We start from the raw sequence: 16,450 nt of genomic DNA on the forward strand, positions 1-16,450 counted from the left end.
ACCATCAGTCCCAGGAAGACAGAGGTCTTGTTCTAACCAGCACCTCATTCCAACGGCCCAGTGCCAGCCATCTCCATCCAAGGCACATAGCTGAAAAATGTGGATCAGTTCAAGTATATGGGCAGCACCATCTCAACTGACAGTTTCCCTGATGAGGAAATTTCCTCCAGAATTAATAAAGCCAACCAGGTCGTTGGCTGACTCTGAACAAAAGTCCTTAACCAAGACAACATTTGTCTCTCCAACAAATTGACTATCTCTAGTGCAGTGGCTCTAATATCTCTCCTGTATGCATCTGAGACATGGACTCTTTATAGACATCAAATTAAACAGCTTGAGCAATTTCACATGTGCTCCCTCCACTCAATAATGAGCATTCTCTGGAAGGACAGAGTGACCAATATTAAGGTCCCTGAAAGAGCAAACAAGACCAGTGTTGAGGAAACGTTACTGAAAGCACAACTTAGATGGACGGAACATGTCATCAGAACAGACCACCATCTCCCAAAAGAAATCTTATACGGGGAGCTGAGTCAGGGCAAAAGAAAGAAGCGTTGTCCATATAAGCACTTCAAAAATAATCTGAAGAGCAGTCTCCAGTGGGCTGGCATCAATCCCGAAGAACCTGAGCAAATGGCTCAGAACAGGACTCACTGGTGGTCTGACAACATTAGCATGTAACAGGTTTGAGCACGATCAACAAATTCATCTTCAGGCTGCAAGTGAAAGGTGCCACAGAGCTGTATCATCAAATATCATAAATACAGCCTTCGCATGCCCTTAGCGTAACAGACTCTGACTTCAGAGTCATATGTGTAGCCATAGATGAGAACTGCGACAGTATCGCCATACTCAGCGATGGACTACCAACAACATTTATTGTAATCTTGTGCACAAGCTACATGTGCAGAAATTAGGTTGGAATTAAGCTAAATTACTGATTGTTGTATCTGATGACTATGATTATATAGGCTACAGAGAGGCTCAAAGTAACAGCTCAACTAACTCTTAAATGACACTGTGACATCATAGTAACTAAACTAACCAGCACCCCTTATGCTACCACTACTTTGTATGTAACAATTCTCATGATTGTAAACACCCTGGCATGAGGAAAACTAAACACATGTCAAAAATTCTCAGCAGCAGATTACTAGGCCCAACTGTCATTGCTCTTCAATGATTCCATGGCTTCCTGATAGCTTGGACATTGGTGTTTGAAAGGCTCCTCATGGCATGGCACAGGGCAGGGGGAACAGACAGAGGAATGCACAGTAAGCCTTTAAAGCACAGACATTGGGACCCAGGGTTCTGCCCTCCCGCCCACACAGACACCCTAATACAACCCTCTAAACCAACAAGGCAATTACAAATTAACAGTCAGATTAATCACTTAACTCTGGCTGTTGTGCCCTGCTCTGGCAATGCAAACAGCTATAAATCTAGCTTAACTGGCCAGCAACTATGGCTGCTTTGGTGTGCCAATAAATCTGCTCTTACATGGTAAGAAAAAATTTAATTTAAAAATTTATGGTTGATATCTTTAAAAGATCAGAAACACTGCATAACAGATTCTTTTGTGGTTTGCTACTTCCAGTTTGTGTATGAAATCTGCTAATTTTAAAAATTCAGGAAATTGCCAGACCAAAAATACTCCATTAAAATTCAGTTAATATTGAGATTATGTATCTAATTTAAGGGTTAAAAAAATTACATATTACAAGGATGTTGTAATCATCCCAAACCAAGCATTATGAAGTCAGGAAATTCAGAGTAAAGGTTATACTTATAAGAAATACACCCAAATAAATGAATTCTACCCAGTAGCGATGCCACAAGGATAAAAATCTACAAAAAAAATCTGCCTTTAAAAATCAGTTCAACCATAAACTAAAATGCCTTAATAATAATAATATAATATAATTATTACATGGTATTACTAGAGAGCACAGTTAAGATTGTTTGGGTTATACGTTTATACATTTCTTACCTTAACATATTTGGATTTCTTTTAAGTGTAACGTTAACAGAATTTCATGGGTTTTTTATGCTTGGTTTTTCCTTAATTACAACATCCCTGTAGTATTAAATTACCGTTACATATGTTTAACCTTAAGTCTATCTTCACACAGTTCTTTTGTCTGTGAATAAAATATTAGAAGAGTATTTTTGGTCTTTGGACTCCAAGACCAACTTCCCTACATTACTCAACCCTGAAACACTGAATGGGAAACAGGTGATTTCAAGAGCTTTGAATGTGACTGGACTGTTTATCAATATCTAGATTCTTGCATGCTGTGATGATAAAAAGGTGCCATCACTGCCACACATGGGGTGAACTCTGAAAAGGGTCTCCTGGCTTACTTCATAGGTTATTTGATTCCTACCACAGGGATGTGCCGAGGCAGTGTCATAAGAGGAAAAACCTTTCATACACCTACACAATTTTGTTCCCTTCTGCAATCAGTTTTTTTCAAGCAAAAAAGCAGTGGGAGGTATTTGTATAGCAGAAGTTTGAAGAATCCAATACACAAATGCTTTATGGCCACTCCAAGTCTGAATCCTGAAAGACTTTGGGGGAGGGATAGCTCAGTGGTTTGAGCATTGGCCTGCTAAACCCAGGGTTGTGAGTTCAATCCTTGAGGGGGCCATTTCGGGATCTGGGCCAAAATTGGGGATTGGTCCTGCTTTGAGCAGGGGGTTGGACTAGATGACCTCCTGAGGTCCCTTCCAACCCTGATATTCTATGATTCTATGACTAGCAACAGGATTTTTCCTCTACGTAGAAAAAAATAGCAATCCAAAACGTTTGCTTGATTTTCTCTTCATCAATCTTTTAGTTATTGTAATTCAAATGCCTTTTCCTTTACTGGAGGATTAAGTAAATTTAATGGAATCATACTTAATTCCAACTGGGGATGTTAGTTAACATATGCAGAAGGACTTAAATGACTTAGGAACCTAATTTCCCTTTTACTGCGACTTGAGCTAAGTCATTCAGGTTCTTCTGAAAATTTTACCCCTTCTCCCTAATTATGATACACTAGAACATAACCAGAAAATTTGTCCAGCACAGCATCTCCCTTACAACTACAAAAGAATGGTATCATCCAGCATCAGAGGTGGCCACCCCCATGGTTACTGATAGGGAAAAATCTCCAGCACCAGTGCACGAGACACACATGCATGCCTTCAGAGGAATGGACGTATGTAATCAAATAAAAAAATTATGCAGAACATTTCATAAAAAGATCATTCAGTGAAATAAGATACACATTTTAAATAAAATAAATCCACTTGTCATTGCAATGAAGATTCTTCCAGGATCTCCTCCTGCATTGACAACAGAAGAGATTAGCCAACAGACTCTCGCCTGACAATTTCTGTTGGCATGACATCTGAATGAAGAACCATCAAATCTAGAATTCACTTCCTCCACAAGTCTGACAGATGCCCAGCCTACTGTCCTTCAAGTTTTGGTGCACAGCTTTTGCCTAAGGACATGACTGTGGGTTATGTTTACAACCTAGAGCTGGAGTCTGACATTTTATTTCACAGTGATCAGCTAGTCTCACACACACACACTTCTTAAAACGATAAATGTGGTCAGGAACAACTGTGTGATGGATATACGTTTAAAAAACAAAAAAAAGTTATCACAGGATATTATTAGGGCAGAGCTGATTAAAGTATTGACAATACATGACAGATATGATACAAACTTAAATCACAATCCTGTAGTGATAAATTTCTAATATTTATTTAAAATCATTTACTGGTTAAGAGTCTCGATAAAAACAGTATTACAGAACTTTTACTATAAGCCTACACTAAAAAGTTACACATCCTATTACTTTAAATTTACAAATTACAATGAGGAAAAGAGGAAGTGCTTCATTCTGCTATCATGCGGGGGGTGAAGGGGGGGGGGGCAGGAGGTCTTTAGAAGTGACCCAATTCTTGTTTCTGCCCTTGGCTAAAGGATATCACTGTGAATGGCGAGGGGGAGTAACGTGCCTTATCAGACAGAAGAGATCCTCCATGGAAGAAGAATGTGGGTGAAGAGAAAAAAAAATGTATCTCCCTAATGCATCTATGAAGTGAAAGCTTACACCACTTAATGTAGGAGGCCCTGAATCCTCCCTCATGGAGAGGTCCTGAAGGGTAGTCGACACTGAAGGGTAGTCAGACTATAACTAGGTGAATTCTGGGCAAGTATTATATGGGATAGGAAAAGAATTATTCTTGACACATGCACACGCCCACGCCCACCCCCCCGTTTTTTAAAAAAAATTGGGCAATTTTAGCAGTTTTGTTTCTACTGATATATTACTCTTTAAAATAAGTAAGACACTTGTGCTACGTTTGAAATGACCCCTATAAACCTAGAATGTGTCCATTTTGAATCATCCATGAATCAAAGAAAGGAGCCTTAACCAGAGATACATACAACATCTTTGTTTCAAGACCTATTTCTTCTGAGAACAAGCAGCAGCAAACTTTAATATTCATGAGCCACACCATAAATTGTCTTTTTTCATTTACTAGGTTTTCTTTGCCCAGTGGGTATCATATTTAGTGACAGATAAGTGTTCACTTGATGGATTTTTTACTGACACCAACATGAACAAATCAATTGAATTGTCAGATTTCAGCAACAGCTAGTCTTTTAGAATTAGAATTGGAGAAAACACAACATTTCTCACCTGATCTTTGGAAAAAGCTTTGACGTGAATATTTTTGACAGTCTGAACTACTCCATCATAAAATTTCACAGTGTAAGTACCTAAAATTTGAGAACACATCCTGATTAAGAGTGTAATTTAACTTGCATTTTGATAATTATTCAAAGAATAAACACTGAGCATTCCAGTTCTAGAGATGCACATCTGGTTCTAAGTAAAAATTCACTTTTTTAGGGTTACGAAAATGTTTCATTAAAGATGTCTAAAGTTTAAGGATATACATGTATGAAGGGAGAATACAGTCTATTTCTTCTAGTTTTGTCTATTAATGTAAGAATGAGTTTATTAATAAAAATCATGAGTAAAACAATTTGTCAGTACACACGAACGCATGCATGTTGGGACTGATGAAATTATTTCTTAGACTCCATGCTTTCAACTAAAAAAATAAAACAAAAGAATTAATTTTGAGACTAACCGATCGAAAGGGAATCAAAGTCAAATTAAAGAACATGAGCAATTCCTTCCCGTTTACAGTACTCACACTGGTAGTGCCAATGAAGGCAGGGCGTGCAGGAAGTAGGAACTGGCCCTGTGTGTTTAACCTGTAGGTTCTGCAATAATTAAGTGTATTTTGTAGGTGTTCCTGGAGTTTTTGCAATTGGTGATTGACTGATTTTGCTTAAGCTTTCTGCAACTGAGATGTTTTGTACTATTTTGCATCTCTCCTAAATTATGAAAATATTCCTATAGATTAAAAAAAATTTAAAATTAAAAAAAAAAAAATGTACCCCCATGTGACCTTGTTGCAATGACCAAGTTGCAAACACATTTATAAATGCCTTACATCCTGCTGAACAAGAGAAGAGCCGAGAAATTATGATGCCAAATACATCTAAACTCTGCTCCTGCATAGCAGTGTGTCAGACTCAAGTGTTTCACATTTCTACCTATTTCTCTCATATTTTAGTGACCTATATTAAGAATCATTAGGCTGAAAATTATTCTGTAACTCTCTATAATCTCTTAGTGATATCCACAGCAAATAATCTTGAGAGAGGTGTATTAAATTGTGGAATAATCTCCAAAAGAAACTGACACAAGCGTCATTGTTTGACTCTTTAAAACTGATACTGGACCATATTCTATTAGCTGATCCAGCCTACAACTCCCAAGCAGCATTCCCTACAGTATATTTTCCAGAAAGCATACTGTAAAGGTAAAAAATTTGAATTCCAACTTCTATGATGAGGAAAATAACGCATTCTGCTGAAAGTAAAGCATACCTGATTTAAATGTAGAATAATTTAAGTTTCAACAGAAAATACATGTCTACGCTCTTTCCCACTTTTATGTATTTAATAGTGGGCCTGACACACTCATCAAGAATACAGAGATAGTTTTGGTAGAAGAATGCTTTGTGCACGTCTGAAAAAGAAAATAAACCTCAGACCGCTGCATTTCAAGGAAGATGAATTCAGCAATACATAAGATGGTCCCAGATATTTAAAAAAACCTTTTTATTTTATTTATTTAGCCTGTGTCTTCCAAATATAGAAAAAATACATTAAGGGTGAAAGCATTAATGTGAATCTTAGAGAAATAATTTCTTTCATCGAATTAGATCCTCTCACTTAAGACAAAAAAGATTATGTTGTGCCTGTTCTCTGCTGCCAGCACTTCTTTAGCAATTATGTGAAGTAGCTTTAAAAAAAAAACAACGTAATTGCTTCTCCTCCCCCCCCAAGTTAGGTCATTTGGTAGCTCATGCTAGCCACTGGAGGAAAAAAACAAAACAAAAATAACCGCACAACATACCCACTTTACGTATCAACCATATTTAATGAGAAGTTATAGAACAGAACTAACTTTTTCATAAAATTAACACACTGTAGTGTAATGACTTTTCTTTCAAGAGATGTGCCATGTTCTCTGGAAGCATGAGGAAATTCTGAACACAATGGAAGTTACCCAGTTATTAAGTACAACAAAATGAATAGCTGTGACTTACCATCCTTGTTAACAGAAGTGACTCTGGCGGGATAAAAACGACAATCAGACCAGCAAGCCAATACCTGATCGTTTATACGAAATCCCTACAAAGAGAAAATAAAAAACTCTAACAATTTATACTTCCTGAATTAGAGAAACAAAATTAGGAAGATTTAAAATATACTGCTTCATAAAAACACTAGAACTATTTATTTGTTAAAAGTAAAAAAGCAAAAATGAAAAGAACACCCCATATCCTTCAATAGGCAGCCACTGCAGCAGCACTTGTGCACAAGAAAGAATTTACTTTGGGCTAGATATGTAAAAAAGAGAAGTTCACACCATTCTATTGAGACTGTAAGCTCCTTCAGGCAGGGACTGTTTCTTCCTCCATCTGTACCACACCAATGATATTGTCAGCACTCAGCTATAATAATAATCACAAATTATATCTGACCACGTATTCAGGGACCTTAATGGGTTTGGATAGAAGACTTTGTACATAACTAGCTGAATAATGGGAATTCATTGAATACACTGTTTTCAACTTACACCACATCCATCTTCCTCATGTAACCCCTCTTTCCGTAGCTGTATCTTCTCTAAAGGACGCAGATAAGGACTGTCCCAACAAAACCATTCATCATATCGGTGATTCCAGCGTTTGAAATGGATAAGCACTTTTCCTTCTTCATAGTCAATTTCTTCAATATGAGCTGGATACCTATGGAAATAAAGAGTTCACTAAAATAACTCTGGTGAAGAATAAAATGAGAGGCCTCAAAAATTAGTAGGATTATTACAATAAGGCCATACATATATCTAGTGGTTCTGCTGACACTAGCAAAAATGAAAAGAATGATGCTTAAGCAGTCTACAGTGGTACCGAGACCTGAAGATATGGGAACAGCTTTTTCCCATAGTTTCTCTATTTTTGTTTTATTTGTTTTATGTATAGCTTCTACAAACAGTAAAATAAAACATCTCTTCTGTCCACATAAACTTCTATGTTTTATCTCACTGTCTTTCCAACAAAGGTAGCAAGACACAAACACACAATTTTGGGATGCCTCTTCAATCAACAGGGCTAGTACTCAGAGACAGCATACTGGACTAAAGTGGATCATGCATCTGATCTAGCATGGCAATATCTATCTTCGTAAGTACACAAGATTTAACTGTATTAAAATACATATCTGATTGTGCCTAGTGATCCAGATTGCTCAGTATATATTGACCTGTCATCATCATTTACCAACCCACCAATTTGTGTCATCTGCCTAGTTAACCAGCAATAATTTTATATTTCCTTTCAGGTTACTGATCAATATTGAATAACCCTGGGATAAGAGCTAATCCCTCTGATACATCCCTCTAGATGCACCTTACTCAAACCCTCAACAAGTTTTGAGATTTATCATTTAATGGGAATATTGATTTTGTACATTTTTTTAAGTCAGGATATAATGTGGTAATAAATCAATTATCTAACAGAAAAGGTATATTACACAAGTTACCCTTACCATTCAAACCTGTAATCTTGCCAACCAATCTGATATTGTACTTTGAGAAGAACCTATTTCCAATTACAATAAATTTTTATTGATAAAGTTTGCCATCAGCAGTTCCACTACTTTGCCCAGTATGGATGTCATAACCAGCATATTATCAATGTCATTTCATTATAAATTGCTTTATGTTCTCCTTAATGTTTATGCATTGTTTAAACCCAATAACTTTGCTCAACCTCCATCTCTCTCATGCCTCTGTTCTCCAATAATGATAGCGTAAGTGGTGAAGTATCATTCTGGGTTCAGTACACAACTCCTCATCAATTGAGGGATCTATTTCAGAAGATAGAAGAAATAGTGGACTGCAAGTGGGACCACCCAACAATTATTAGTAGTGACTGAACCTATCAAGGACTTATCAGTAACACATTAACTTTAGGGAGACCTCTCACTGCAGCTACCATTTAACAGCCTGCCACATGTGCAGACAGGAACCTCATGGATATAGACACTACTCCTATTTTTCTCACCCAAGGATAAAATACATTATTTCTCAAACTGATCCCTGGTTGCCACAATACCCTTTCTATCCAATAACTATATTTGACCACATGCCAGTAACAAGAGAACACATCCAAAATCTCAACACTGAGATTATACACCAACTTCTTTGAAGGCTAAATTTCATTGACATAGTTAAAAAGATACTCCAGTTTTAAATCTCTCCAAGACCATATTAGAGTTTCAGGAGCATCCAAAGCTCCACAGGGTCTTCAGAACCCCCAACATGGGCAACTTAACTCTTTTACGCCAGCTAGTGTAAGGTATAAAATCAAACAGGAACTCAGTGATTCTGTCTGATCAAGGAGTAATGGAAGTAAGCATGCTCATCTAAAAAACTGCAGTTTATTAGGATTTAAGTAGTGCTGTCAAGCAATTAAAAAAAATCGCAATTAATCAAGTGATTAAAAAAAATTATTGATTAATCGCTCTGACAATAATAAAATACCATTATTTAAATATTTGTGGATTTTTTTCTACGTTTTCAAATAGATTGATATTACAACAAACAAAATGTACAGTACTCACTTTATATTTATTTTTGATTTCTAGTATTTGCAATGTAAAAACAAAAGAAATAGTATTTTTCAATCAAATACAAGTACTGTAGTGCAATCTCTTTATCATGAAAGTTGAACTTACAAATGTAGAATTATATACAAAAAACCTGCATCAAAAATAAAACAGTGTAAAATTTTAGAGCCTGCAACTCCATTCAGTCCTACTTCTTGTTCAGCCAATTGTTCAGACAAACAAGTTTGTTTACATTTGAGGGAGATAATGCTGCCTGCTTCTTGTTTACAATGTCACCTGAATGTGAGAACAGGTGTTCTCAGGGCACTGTTCTCATGGCACTGACCAGTGTTGCAAGATAGTTATGTTCCAGATGCGCTAAAGGTTCACATGTCCTTTCTTGCTTCAACCACCATTCTAGAGGACGTGTGTCCATTTTGATGACCGGTTCTGCTCGGTAACAGTCCAAAACAATGCAAACCAACACATGTTCATTTTCATTATCTGAGTCAGATGCCACCTGCAGAAGGCTGATTTTCTTTTTTGGTGGTTTGGGTTCTGCAGGTTCTGCATCAGAGTAGTAGCTCTTTTCAGACTTCTGAAAGCATGCTCCACACCTCATCCCTCTCAGATTTTGGAAGATTCTTAAACCTTGGGTCAAGTGCTGTAGCTATCATTAGAAATCTCAAAAAAATCTTCTTTGCGTTTTGTCAAATCTGCAGTGAAAATGTTCTTAAAATGAACAACATGTGCTGGGTCATACTCCAAGACTACAATAACATGAAATATATGGCAGAAGGCAGGTAAAACAGAGCAGGGGACAAAATTCTCCCCCAAGGAGTTCAGTCACAAATTTAATTAACGCATTTTTTTTTTAAAATGAGCAACTTCAGCATGGAAGCACGGCCTCTGGAATGGTGGCCGAAGCATGAAGGAGCATATGAATGTTTAGCACAGGGATTCTCAAACTGGGGGTCGGGACCCCTCAAGGGGTAGCGAGGTTATTACATGGGGGGTCGTGAGCTGTCAACCTCCACCCCAACCCCGCTTTGCCTCCAGCATTTATAATGGTGTTAAATATATTTAAAAGTGTTGTTAATTTATGAAGGGGGGAAGGTAACGCTCAGTGGCTTACTATGTGAAAGGTGTCACCAGTAAAAAAGTTTGAAAACCACTGGTTTAGCATATGTGGTACGTAAATACCTTGCAATGCTGGCTACAAAAGTGCCATGCACATACCTGTTCTCACTTTCTGGTGACATTGTAATTAAAAAAAGAGGGCAGCATTATCTTCTGTAAATGTAAACAAGCTTGTTTGTCTTAGCCATTGGCTGAAGGAGGATTGAGTGGACTTGTAGGCTCTGAAGTTTTGCGCTGTTTTGTTTGAGTGCAGTTATGTAAAAAACACTACATTTGTAAGCTGCACTTTCACAACAAAGATTTCACTACAATACTTGTATGTGATGAACTGAAAAATACCATCTTTTATCATTTTTACAGTGCAAATATTTGTAATAAAAAATACACACTGATTTCAATTACAACACAGAAGGGTGACAATCCCATACCATGCCATCCTTACTTCCGTGCTGCTGCTGGCAACGACTGTGCCTTCAGAGCTGGGCTCCCAGCCAGCAGCTGCCGCTCTCCATCTGCCCAGCTCTCAGGCAGCTCTGCTGCCAGCAGCAGGGCAGAAATAAGGGTAGCAGTACCACAACCCCCCCACCCCACACACACAGAATAAGAGCTGGCAGTGCTCTCCGAGCCCAAGGGCGATCTTCAGCCCAAGGAGGGCCTCTGTACCAGATAAGGCCCCATGTTCAAGCAGGTGCTGCTTGAGGTGAAGGTCCTGCGCCACCCGATTCCACTTTTTAAACAATTTTAAAATTAAAAAGCATTTCTTAAGGTGGGCCTTGCTTAGATAAAGCAAGCACCATGTGTGCGAGTCACTCTTGGGGATCTTCCCTGCACAAAAAGGCATGTCTGAACCCTGGTAAGGGCAGCACCAGGGAACACTAACTACCCACTAACACTAAGTAACTGACGATATACAACAACAAACTAGGCTAAGACCAAATGAGAGTTTGAGAGACTACAGCCACAAAGAACTCTGACTCTCATCGCCATGGGTGATAAGGAACTGAGGGGGGTCAGGGTGGCACCCTCATATAGCCGGGGAGGGGGCACAGCCATGAGGTGCAAGAGCCGACCCCCTACGGGTACTGCTAGGGAAAAGGCTCCGGCACGTGCATACACTTAAGTGGAATACACATCTGCATCTACTCAAAGAACCACCAGAAGATATCTTCAAAGTATTGGAAACTTTTTACAAGCCATTATACACTGCAGAAAGAGATGGAAGTCACAATGCTACCTAACACTTTAGGACATTCACCTTCTACAATTTTCTCAAATAGAGAGAGATGTTAGATTAGGAAGTGTGGTCAGTTAGGTGCAAGTGCGCTTTCTCCGTGTGCTGTCCCACCCCAGCCCAGATAGTTGGTTCAGCAGACCTCAACAGTACTACCCAGAAAGACCACAGACTCAAGTTTGGCAACGAAGGCACTCAGCCAGGTTTATTTCCCTCAAGACACAGTCCTAGCACCCTGGTTCCATGGTTACAGGTACACAATACGAGTGCCTTGAGGCAAGGAGGAGCTCAGTCCACAGCAGGAGTCTCTACTGTCCCATTGGCCACACAAAAAGTTACAGCAAGGTACCCCAATATTTATAGAACAAACAACTTACCTATCACCTTATGCATTTCATGACATCTGCTTGTTACTCCCCTTGTATCATGCTCCAGGTGTCTCGGGCAAAACATCCTCTTATTTGGTGTTAGGTCAGGATGTTCTTGGGCTATCTTTTGGAGTGTGTTCTCACGTACACCCAGTAAGTGTTACTTCTTAGGAATGCCTATGTTTTAGCAACACTAGCAATACTTTTGCCAAAGTCATATGTTGAACAGTGAACTTGCAAACATCTACTTTAATACATGGCCTAACTTTGGTTCATAGCCTCTGGTTCAGGCCTCAGGTCATGTGCCAGGCCCAGTGCTCCAGGATCTCTCACCTACAGGGAGCATCCATGAAAGATGTACTGAAACCCAATCTAAAAACACTGCCAACAGCTCGATCATACCGCCTGCATGGCTCCCTCTAAATTCTATAAGATCTCAATCACTATGATCTATTTGGCAGTAGACCACAACAGACATTCATAAAAGGTGTGTACTCTAGAGATACACAATTACTCCTACCCCCCCAAAAAGAATAAAGATGTCTTATCTTGCTCTGCCTGAAGACTCTTTTAAAAGACAGACTTCAAAGTCAACACACATTATCAAACAATCATATTTTACCTATCATCCTCCATCTCAATCAAGCAGGACTCATGAAAGGTGGAATGACCTCTGACAAGAATTTGAAAATCAATCCCTTCATCGGTCGTGTCCAGATATACACAAGAGACCTTCCTACTAGCTGAGAATGCCAAAAGCGTTTCAGTAAGGTTGAATAGCTCTTAAAATTAACTCTGTACCAAAATTTTCTATCAAATAGTTGGCGACAATGTATAATAAACCTGTGTCTATAACTACAACATACTTAAGTCATCTGCCTTTGCTTGGAGAAAGGGGTGGCCTTGTTTGGTGCTCTTTCTGCCACTCTCTTCCATTTGGCACTAGTACTCGTAGCAACAAAGCTCAGACATTTTGAGGAGGCAGGCATACCAGTATCATCCATTAAACATAAGCTCATGTATTTCCTGCACAAGGCAGCAGGATCAGAGGGCCGCCTAGTAAAGGCTGGCTGAAGACAGACACATAGATAAATGAATTGCACATTAAAAACAACAAAAGTTAAGGTGTTTAAACAAAAAGAAATTTAGTCTACTGAGCTACCTTTATTACTTACCTTTATTATGGTTGCATGATTAGGCAAGCAAAGCTATAATCACCACAAATTTCAAGGTAACACAACCTTTACTCTGCTCCTTGTGCACAAGCATTATAACAGTCTAAATTACATGACCACATACTTCTCAAATACTACATTATAATGTCAAACAATTTTTCCACTACAACTTTAGATGGATACACAGCATCCTGCGGTAAGGTGTACTATTCTATATAAGCGGACAATCTAGAATCATGAAAGTCAATTGAAATAAAAATGCAATAAAACACGCTACACAATGAACATATACAGTAGCATATATAAGCACTTAAGTGAAATTGTACATTAACTCTTTCAATAGCTATAGTACTATAAGTGGGTGTTTCATTAATACATCTCTTACTTTAAATACACTTACAGCTTAATACGAAGACTTTTGCCTCTGAATCAGATTTTTGTTTTATGCAAAAAAAAGTGTTCAACTTACCTGTACTTGTCCAATCAGAACTATGTTGAAAACTTTCTAATCAGTTGCACAGAAGTGAAAAGTGTCTACACAAATTCTCATTTATTAAAGAAATTTAACAGTATTATGAATCTGCCATAACTGACTACAAGGTACTACTAAACAAACACGAAGCATGTACTCTAGGGATATTTTATTCAAATCTAATCACAAGTACATCCAGTTCTCAGCAAACCTAATATTTTAAGATTCTTAAGGTCCTAGAGGACAGCTCAAATGAATACGAATTACAAAACAGTTACACTTCTACTTAAAACAGTCAATCATACATGTACAATGCAAAAGCTTGTGAAACACTAACAAAGTTACTGTATCTACGTGCAATAGAAAAAAAACAACCTCGTAAATCCTTCAATTGAATGCTGATAATTTTGTTAAAAATACACAGCTTAGAAGGAAAGAGTAATTATATACAAAAAAACTCAAAGCCAAATCTTTACTGGTGCTAAGCATCTGCAACTCTTGCAGAAGACAGTATGATCTGCACAGAAAAGCTGACAATAAAGTTGACACGTTTAATATATTTTGTGGTGGATGTATGTTAACATTGCTGTTGGAAATGCACTTACATTTCCTGACTATTTTAACTTTTAATGTGGACTTTTAATATTGCATCCTAGGATTTTTAAAGAAATAGGAGACGAATGGGTTGATGTGCAGGGTGGGGGTAACAATCAATATACAAATCCAAGAGGCATTAGTACATTTCTTTCTAATTATCACATGGGACCTCTATTAAATACATATTCTTTCAAGTGCATCATTAATTTTGTCCAATTCCAGGAATGAGCAATTGAGGGAGGCATCTCTCTATAACTGCCTCTATAAAATCAGTTAGGAATAGTCTGGTAACCTACTCCCCACTGGAATAAAGAGGACCTGGGACTGGCTTCATGAACTCCTCTAACCAGAATGAATATCACCCAAAAGGGATGCCTGGACAATCCTGCAGCCAAGAGGAAAGTGTTCCCCAGTCACTCATTTAAATTATGCAGACTTTAGGCCCCACGGCATTCTTGAGCACAAACCCTCCGAAGTCCAATATTTTTTATTGAATATATGATCTAATAATTACAATTTGAAAGTATTTTTAAAGTAGAATGAGGAACATAAAGGTCCAGTTCACAATGCACCAGCCATGCAACGCAACTTTGTTCAACACACAACATCATGATGGGATGAACCCTGGAGTCAGCTGAACAGGAAGCAGAGTAGAGCAGCTCCAGCTAGACCAACAGCAAAACTCAAATACAACATAAAACAAATATTTTGCTCTCCCAAAATGATGGAAGACAGACCTTGCATGCTCCATTTCAGAGGTTCATTCCAAAGGGGGGAAAGAATCTCAGCTTCCAGAATTACATTCCAGAGCTACCTGTATTGAGCAGAGAACATGCCACGTGGAATTGCAAAATTGAGCCAAGAGGCATGCAGCAAACAGAAGCAGTTACAGCAGTTACTGAAGAAAACAGAAAGGAGCATAAATTTTGGCAAGTCAAGTATAATTAGGCAGGCCAAAAATAATTTGAAGAGCAACCAGCAAAAGACAAAACCTAACAGCATTTTTTTTTTTTTTTTGGTCCATCAGAAGCAGGAAGCTTGCCAGTCAGTGGGATCACTGGATGACATTGGTGCTAAAGGAGCATGCAGGGAATACAAGTCCATTGCAGAGAAGCTACATGAATTCTTTGCATTGGTCTCCCCTGCACATGATGTGAGGGAGACTCTCACACCTAAACCATTCATTTTAGGTAACAAATCTCAGGAACTATCCCAGATTGAGGTGTCAATAGAGTAGCTTTTGGAACAAATCTATAAATTAAACAGTAGAAAGTCACTAGGACCAGATGGTATTCACGTAAGAGTTCTCTAGGCACTCATATGAAATTGCAGGACTACTAACTGCGGTATGTAACCTATTGCTTAAGCCAGACTCTGTACCAGATGAGTGGAGGGTAGCTAATGTAATGCCTATTTAAAAAAAAAAAAAGGCTCCAGAGGCAAATCCTGGCAATTACAGGCTGGTAAGCCTAACTTCAGTACCAGGCAAACCGGATGAAACTATAATAAAGAGAATTATCAGACACACAGATTAACACAATACGGTGGGGAAGAGTCTATGTGGCCTTTGTAAAGGGAAATTGTGCCTCACCAATCTATTAGAATTCTTTGATGGAGTCAACAAGCACATGGACGAGGGTGATCCAGTCCATATATTGTCCTTGGACTTTCAGAAAGTCTTTGCCAGAAGCTGGGAATGGGCGGCAGGGGAATGGATCACTTGATGATTACCTGTTCTGTTCATTCCCTCTGGGGCACATGACATTGGCCACTGTAAGAAGACAGGATACTGAGCTAGATGAACCTTTGGTCTGACTCAGTATGGCCGTTCTTAAAGTTCTCTGCAAACATCTGCTCAATGTGCAACAGCAGTCAAAAAAGCTAACAGAATATTAGGAACCAATAGGAAAAGGATAGATAAAACAAAAATATGAAAATATAAATCAATGGTATGCCCACATCTTGAAAACTGCATGCAGTTCTGGTTGCCCTATCTCAAAACAGATATATTAGAACTGGAAAAGGTACAGAAAAGGAAGAGAGAAAAAAATTAGGGGTATGGTACAGTTTCCACATGAGGAAACAGACTGTTTATCTTGGAAAAGAGACAACTAAGGGGAAATACGATAGATGTCTATAAAATCATGAATCGTGTGGAGAAAGTGAATAAGGAAATATTTACCCGTTCACATAAAGCTCATGCTC

The 16,450-nt window shown here is 38.3% G+C and overlaps 1 protein-coding gene across 8 annotated transcripts in view; it reads right to left on the reverse strand.

Annotated features, from left to right (window-relative positions):
* PHF20 (PHD finger protein 20) overlaps window positions 1-16,450 on the reverse strand; it is a 182,159-nt gene that overhangs the window by 129,947 nt on the left and 35,762 nt on the right. For all 8 annotated transcript variants that reach the window (XM_048820698.2, XM_048820707.2, XM_048820706.2 and 5 more), the window contains exons 3-5: window positions 7,230-7,401; window positions 6,697-6,781; window positions 4,707-4,786 (exon numbers count right to left, since the gene is read on the reverse strand). In XM_048820698.2, the coding sequence (XP_048676655.2) occupies window positions 4,707-4,786; window positions 6,697-6,781; window positions 7,230-7,401 (337 nt within the window). The remainder of the gene's footprint in view (window positions 1-4,706; window positions 4,787-6,696; window positions 6,782-7,229; window positions 7,402-16,450) is intronic.

Source organism: Caretta caretta, chromosome 13 (assembly GCF_965140235.1).
Source record: "Caretta caretta isolate rCarCar2 chromosome 13, rCarCar1.hap1, whole genome shotgun sequence".
NCBI classification, from domain to species: Eukaryota; Metazoa; Chordata; order Testudines; family Cheloniidae; genus Caretta; species Caretta caretta.